The 8,145-nt window shown below is 38.4% G+C and overlaps 1 protein-coding gene across 1 annotated transcript; it reads right to left on the bottom strand.

Annotated features, from left to right (window-relative positions):
- Window positions 1–5,861: 5,861 nt before the first annotated feature.
- Window positions 5,862–6,581, bottom strand: LOC141613269 (uncharacterized). The gene has a single exon (XM_074432005.1). It carries the CDS (start codon window positions 6,579–6,581, stop codon window positions 5,862–5,864), a length of 720 nt encoding a protein of 239 aa, XP_074288106.1.
- Window positions 6,582–8,145: the final 1,564 nt, after the last annotated feature.

Below are 8,145 nucleotides of genomic sequence, written 5' to 3'. Positions count from 1 at the left end.
AGTTTTCTTGTTCGGGAAGTTATACTGAGTCAGTGTTTATGGGAATTGTATAAGTTGTGGTGTCTGTCGATGTGGTTGTTGTGACTCGAGTGGTGATCCGGGCACGGTACTTCATGTTGTGATGAGAGTATTTTCGTGCTGCGGTGCGGCTGTTGGTGGCGGTGTTGCGATGCCGGCATCGGTTGCGGTGGAGTAGACGAGATGATTACGATACGAGTTTTGGAAAGAGTATACCGGTTATATAGATTGTTGTTTGTTTACTGTTGTTTCTTGTGAGTTTCGTTTGGACATATAGATTGTTGTTTTGTTTACTGATGTTTCTTGCTAGTTTCAGCTTGGGAGTGAGGGTAGAGTATGATATGGAAGAGAGTTGTGTATGTTTCCGTGGTTGTCATGGCATAGTGATATCCGGTTGATGGGACACAGTTGCGAGAGGTTGTTGGAGTACTTGTGATGTTCTTTTAGAGGAGGCATTGGTTGACTTAGTAATGGCAAGTGATTTGTGGAACATGTGTTATACTGATCTGGAAGCTGCAAGTGGTTCATAATATTTTGTTAGGACAGTGAGTATAGAGTGTTGGAAATTAGTATCATGTTAAGTTATGAATGCGTTTTGCGGTAATAAAAGAAAGGAACTTGAGGATCTAGGGTGGGTGTGGGTAATAAGTGTGGATCGTGAGTTATGCTTTTGGAGATAGGTGCTTTGTATAGAGGAGTATGTCGTTCTACCGTAATGTGGAAGAATTGGAGTATTGGTTATGTTAAGGATTTTTTGGTATAGGTTAGGTGGTGTGACGAATGAATTGAGGTATGGGAATTGTTTAAGTAAAAGAGCCTTGGAAATAGGAATGGTTATAGGTGTTGAGGTTATAGGCAGTTATCTTTGACATACGGTGGTGAGGAGGATAATGAGAAGATATAGCTAAGGATCTAGTATTAGTGAGTTACGAGGACGTAACATTTATCTTAAGAGCAGTAGGATGCGATAAAAGAGAGTTTGATGGTTGTGCATGTTGTAGTATAATTGGAAGTAGAGTGTTGGTGTAGCATAATGATGGATCTTTGTTGTGATTGATTTTATTAAAGGTCATGGCAGTGCTTGTAGTTGTTCGATGTTTAGGAATGGGAGAATACTTCGATAGTGTTGACAGTTGGATGATGATGTTTATGAGTTCGATAGTGTTAGCAGTTGGATGATGATGTTTATGAGTTTGATAGTGTTGACAATTGGATGATGATGTTTATGAGTGTGAGTAAACTTCGAGGACGAAGTTCCTTTTAAGGGTGGTAGAATGTAACATTCCGTTTGATGTTTATTAGTGTCTTGATAATGGATTTTTCTAGTGGATAATATGTTAGTGAGACAAAGTTGGCGGCTTTGGTGGATGGTATTTGGTAGTGTATGGAGTTAGTGTCGACAGACTATAATGTAGTTGATACCCATATCGTGAGCCGTATTGTGGAGGTAGGCATAGCTGGTGGAGTTGGTGTTAAGAGTTCATGTTTTATAGGTTGGAGTTTTGTTTTGAATTCTTAGATGCGTTGTTGTGTCTTGATCGAGTTAGTATGTTTGTTTTGAGTATGGGTTGAACTTCGAGGACGAAGTTCTTTTTAAGGAGGGAAGACTGTAATACTACGGTTTTCTATGTCAATGGCTACTATATCAAGTGGGACTTACTCTGTCGAGTAAGTAGCTTTTTACGCAAAACAGTAGTCTGCCTGTTGGGTACTCGATCGAGTAAGTTGGGGACTCGATTGAGTAAGGGTCACCCGATCGAGTAAGTTACTTACTCGATCGAGTAAGTGTGTTTTACGGGTTCGATTAGTCGGGTTTTGTTAATAACGCGAGATTACTATAAAAGCTTCCGTCACTTTTTCCTAAACACCTTTATCATCTAAAAACCTTTCAAGAAAAGATTAGGAGTTACATTGTTCGCATCTCTCGCGTTATTGACAAATCTCAAGGCTAGGTTCGTCGGATCGTCTTGTTCGTTATACCGTTGTGATCGTGGTGTCAAGGGTAAGCTTCTTGTATAATTTTTATAGTATTTCGTTGAGTTTGGTTAAACCCTAATTGGGTAGGTTTGGGGGATTTGGGAGTGTTTTGATGTGTTCGTAGTAATTATATGTATACATGTTATAGGAGAAGGATTCGTAGAGGAGAAGTTATGATTAGCTGCTAGATGGTATGTGGTGATTGCTATTCGAGGTAGGGTTTCCCTACTCAGTATTGTTTACATGGCATTGTTGATTGTTGGTGATTGTTTTATTGTTGTTGATTGATTATCATAAAGGAATTGGCATTTGGTGATTGTGATTGTATAAGGTGATTGTTTTGTAACTATCTGTGGTTCTCAGAGTGCGTCCCTGACTGAGTGGAGTTACTTGCAGGAGTGGCTTCAGGCCCTTAATTCGCCTTCTGTGGAACTCGCCACATAAGGGATGTGCACATTAAGGAACATGGGTTTATCGCTCGGATGAGATAAGCGGGGTTTAGGTGGGAACGGCTACGGTCCCCCACTGGCGGTGTGGAATACTTGTTGCGATGAGTATTCTGGCAGGGCTACACACTTTAGTGTGTAGTCAGCTGTGTGATGATGTGATGGAGTTTGGGTTAATTGAATTGGTTGTGGTATTGTTTTATTGCAGCTGTTTGTTTTGTAATCAGTACTGACCCCGTTTAAATATTTTAAAAACTCTTGTGATCCATTCGGGGGTGGTGAGCAGTTGTCTAGCAGGTATACTATGGATGCGCGCGGGATTAGCTCGGGATGGAGTTGCCACGAGTCTGATAGTAGTCTTATGCTGTGTTGTCTTTATAATTTTGTTACTTCAGTTGTAGTTTGGTTGTAGAACAGTTGTATTTTACTTTACACTTGGTTTTATTATGTAATTACTTAAACTTATTTATTAAAGTACCTTCTTTTATGGTCTATTTGATATACATTGCATCGGTAACCGAGATGGTAGCACTTACATGCCTTAAGTGGTCCTGGTAAGGCACTTGGAGTATGGGGGTGTTACATATAGAGTTTTGATTCTCCTAGCACATGTCAACATACATGAAATGAGATTTGACAGGTATACGTGAATAATGTAGTTTTCCTTAATGGAAATATGCAATAAGTTGTGTCAGACACACCTTGAGATTTACGTTATTAGAGTGTGCTAGGCAAGTGAGAAAGTTTTTGAAACGAGTATCCAGAGGTTGGAATTTTCGATCTCAATAAAATGATTCAGAAGTGTTTTGAATTATTTGAAATAAGGATAATTTTATATGTACACGAAAGTTATGGGAGTATCATTCGCTTTTATGGTTTGGTATGTTAATGACATACATATTAAGGAAACAACATTTTGCTGTCTCAATGAGACTTGCAAAGATGTTGTTTATGTACTCGTATGACGAGTGGATACGAATCTAGTCTTGGGTGACTATTATGGAAAACATGAGAAATAATCATTGTAAGTTAGTTATATTGATATCAATTTCAAATAGAAAAGTATGGTTCCTGATAGTAATCTGAACACATTTTTTTTTAACTGAAAGTAATTGTGTGCTGAAATGGTTTCAAGTCCGACACTATGACTAATTTTACAACTAAAATGAGTACTTTGTTGCTTATGAAGCATCGAATAGAGTGTGTGATTTGGAAATCAAACATATACACAACTATATACTTTGTTGCTTATGAAGAAACAAAGAGTACATTTGATTTAAGAATCAAACGTGTGCTATTGATTTTACTTTATTCAAATAAGGTAAATTAAACATATGTAAGATAGTAATTGATGCAATGGCTGCATGTCTCGTAGTTAACCTCTTTCGCAATTATAATATGAAAATTCATAGCACTGCGATTTGTATAAGACGCATTAGCGAGTGGTCTTGATACTACCAAGAGGTCTTTATTTTAGTGGGAGGTTATGTTCGATATGATTGACATGTTCTTTTATATGATAAAAGGTTAATTTTGCATTTAATTATCGTATAATTGAATGTTTGTCGTAAAATAATATACATTGTTTGGAATGTGTATTAGATAATGTATTTATATAAGTCTCTAATCAGGGCATAGTGAAAGTGACACTTATGCCTCATAATGATTAGTTGTGAGTTGGTTGATGACTACGTTCCTTAAGTCATGATATTGAGATATCAAACCAGGCACATAGATACAGGTTTGGAATGTGTATTAGACTAACTCGTCAAAGAAATTTGTTAAGGTTTCGCTTAGTGTCAACAAAGTTTCTTTCACCGTTTAGTAGTCTTTAGATCTGAGTCTTTGACTATTCTGTACATGTGAAGTGCTATTTTTGACATCATCAAACGTCAACCGTGACTGTTGGCAATAAAGGTGATGGTTGAACTTGTCATGGAATGTGTGACAGAATGTGATTAGACAAAATGGGATTTGCTCCTCCTTTGAGAAAGGAGTTTATCATCTTCGGCCTCTTGAAGAGCGGGAATTGTATAAGTGCATGGCCATGACCAGACTAGGTGAAAGTCAATCGTCTGTTGTAACAATTCAACTTAGAGATTCGAGAAAATAGATAGAGATTTATAGGAATGACACTTCTCCTACTCTATTCTCATCTGAAAAGATAGAAGCAAAGAGATTATGGTGCCTTATAGGACATAAGTGCAAGTGGGAGACTGAAAGAGTTAGTGTGCCCATATGTCCCGAATATTGTATAACTGATTAATTCTATGTGGCTACAATGTTCTGCTAGGAACTGCTTATAGTCTGAGTCCTAAATGAGTTAGGATTCGGTTAGTATTAATCGGTTCTACAGGGTCACATACTAGATGAGTTTTGGGCAATTATAATTAATATAGATGAATTATTATAAAGGTAATAAGAATAATAAAAGATTATTCCATTAGACTTTCCATATCCTAGATAGTCTAGGATTCTCCTTAAAATCCCTATATATAGAGATATAAGGAGAGATGTTTGATGATCAGTTTTTCAAAAGGACAAAAATCTCAAGGGAGAAAGAGGGAAGAAAATTGCCCTTAAATTTGTACTAGCATACATGCTCATATTGTGTGGATACCAATAGAGGCGCAACACTTGGGGCGTTTATTGTGAGACGATCTCATAGATTATACTATTATTCAAGCAGCTGCAATTTGGGTTTATATACTTCTTATTATTAGCATCTTATTGGAGTTCTTCCGCATCCAAGTAAGTTTGCTAATCACCCTTTTGTTTAATCTGAATACTTAACATGTATGAGGTCTTGAGAATTATGTAATTCAAATCTGTTGAAAATTGTTACAGAACCATTCAAAAACTCCACGAGATTACGTCTTTCTTACCTAGAAATATGAAGGAGGAAGTAAGGAGGAGAATGGTGCAAGAATTATAGAATTTGGTCGAGAATTGAGAGAGAAATCTAGGATTTAAGGGGAGGGTGTTAATGGTGTTTTATTGTTGTTGTTGCTACTGCTTGTGTTTCATTTGATCGAAAAGAAAAACAAAGGTTGCAGGGGATGGGGACGGGTGGGGTATAAGAGATAGAGTGAATAAAATATTAGTGTAGTGAGTGGTAATAAAGGTAGGTAGATATGTGTTGTCGATACGGGATTTGTCGAGAATAGATTAGTCTCACATGTGGGAATGTGACGGTCTTTTGTTAGATGGAAATACGTCTTAAACCTACTATAATTTAAGACGAAACTTTATTATTATTATTATTATTATTATTATTATTTTTTTTTTTTTTTGCAGAAAAGCATGGATCTTATTATAAAAATGAGAATCGAGTACAAGATCCTACCCACTATTCTACAAAGGAGACCAGAATAGCCCCCCTAGAAAAACAAAAACAGAAAACCAAGATAAGAAGGCCAACTAATACATCCTGCATCTAGTTACAAATTTAATTTTTATGCAAATAGACTCAGAAGAAGAGACAATGCCTTTGAAAATCCGATCATTCCGCTCATTCCAAAGGTAATACAAAGTAGCCAAAAACCCAGCACGCTTGCACCTCGATCTAGGATCATTCCCCCTGAGTGAAGCGTGAAACCAATTAACCACCTGAGACAAGTCATCAGTAAAGGGAACTTGTGCCCATGAAGAAATATTACGCCAAACCAGGGAAGAGAAGGAACATCTAAAGAACAGGTGCTCCAAATTCTCATCCTGGCTGCAGCAAAGAACACATCGATTAACCAAGTGCAGTCCACGCAAATTGAGATTATCAATAGTAGGTAAGCTATTCTGGAAAGCCATCATGCCCATGAAAGAATGTTTAGGGGTCACAGCCTTATCAAAGACAAGAGGAGCCCAACGAACCTGATCATAGTTATCCCTGAGCAAATCATACATCAGACCAACTTTGAATTTCCCATGCTTAGTACAATCCTGGATCCACTTAGCAGCATTCCCCTGAGAACCAGCCTTAGTTACTAAGAGATCCTTTACCTTAACAACATTATTCCAATACCACGAAAGGCTAACACTGGTAGATGCATTCCAGAAATCAGCGCCTTTCAAAATATAATGATGCACCCACTTAGCCCAAATACTCTCAGGCCTATGATCTAATTTCCACAGCCAGTGTACCATTTGTGCTCCATTCTAGCTTAACACCTCTTTTATATCAATCCCACCAGCCTGCCTAGGTTTAGAAATGGATTTCCATCCCAAAAAGACATGCCTCATATGCCCCTCTTCAATTCCCCAAAGAAAATCCTTACACAGCTTAGTGATTTTCTTGACAACCCCTTTTGGAAGAAGGACACTAGCACCCCAAAAATTATTAATTCCAAAAATGACAGAGTTAATAAGAGAAGCTTTACCAGCATAGCTTAGGCAATGATTTGACCAATGAACAATTTTAGCTTTAATCTTGTCAAGTAGCGGTTGATACATGTCATTGGCAAGCCTAGCATTAAAAAGAGGTAACCCCAAATAACGAAAAGAAAAGGAACCTTCACTAAACCCAGTGGCCTTCAGAATGAGAGCCTTAATATCAGAGCCCACACCTCCAAAATAGAGACTAGTTTTGGAGGGATTTGCTTGAAGTCCTGACAAAGCATCAAACTGGGAAAGGCAGTGGGCCACAGCCTGGACAGATGGGAGATCACCTCTAGTAAACACAAGCAGATCATCTGCAAAAACAAGGTGGGTCAGGCTAATTTGGACACACTTTGGATGATAGGAGAACCCAGCAAACCTTGGTAGTCTCCTCAGCAGCCTGGAAAGCACCTCCATACAGATAACAAAAAGGTAGGGTGAAAGTGGATCACCCTGCCTAAGACCTCGTTTTCCAGGGAAAAACCCTCAATGCTACCATTAATCTTGAGAGAGTAGAAGGGGGAAGAAATACAAGCCATAATCCAACCAGTGAACTTATGAGGGAACCCCAAATGAAGAAGAGTGCTCTGCAAAAACTCCCAACTCACAGAATCAAATGCCTTGCGAATATCTACTTTCAACAGACATCTGGGAGTGAGATAGGCTCTTCCATATTTAGAGGAAAGCTCATGAGCCAGTATGGAGTTATAAAAAAGATCACGATCAGATACAAAGGCAGCCTGCTCTGGTCCAATAATATATTCCAAAACTCCTTTAAGTCTATTAGCAAGAATCTTGCTGACAACCTTATAGAAGGTAGTACAGCAAGCAATAGGCCTGAAATCCTTAACAGAAGAGGGGGTGTCCATCTTTGGGATAAGAACCAGGAGAGTAGAGTTGGCAGCCTTGGGGAGCTTGCCATGATGAAAGAAATCATAGACTGCAGCCTTCAGGTCATTCCCAACAACACTCCAAGCATCCTGGAAAAAACCAGATGAATAGCCATCCACCCCAGGACTTTTATTCCTATCAATAGACCTCAAAGCATTAAGAATCTCATTTGGGCGGATAAAGCTATTCAGAGCAGCACTAGCATCTGGTGGAAGAAGATTATGCTGGAAGATAGCAGGAGGGAGAGCCTTAATAGAGGAAGAAGTGCCAAGCAAAGACTGATAGTAAGAGATAAAACTAGCAGCAACAGGCTTGAGACCAGTTTTCAAAATACCATCAGCATCCTGAATAGAACCAACAGTGTTCCTAAGCCTCCTTTCAGCTATCTTTGAGTAAAAATATCTGGAATTTGCATCAGAAAGCTTAATATCCTGGATTTTTG

This window comes from Silene latifolia, chromosome 11 (assembly GCF_048544455.1).
Source record: "Silene latifolia isolate original U9 population chromosome 11, ASM4854445v1, whole genome shotgun sequence".
Lineage (NCBI taxonomy): Eukaryota > Viridiplantae > Streptophyta > Magnoliopsida > Caryophyllales > Caryophyllaceae > Silene > Silene latifolia.
Note: the sequence above shows the minus strand (reverse complement) of the source record. Positions and strands in the feature narration are given on the sequence as shown.

What these genes read in the sequence shown, in the direction of transcription:
- LOC141613269 (XM_074432005.1), bottom strand. Translation starts at nt 6,581, where the DNA reads ATGGTACACTGGCTGTGGAAATTAGATCATAGGCCTGAGAGTATTTGG.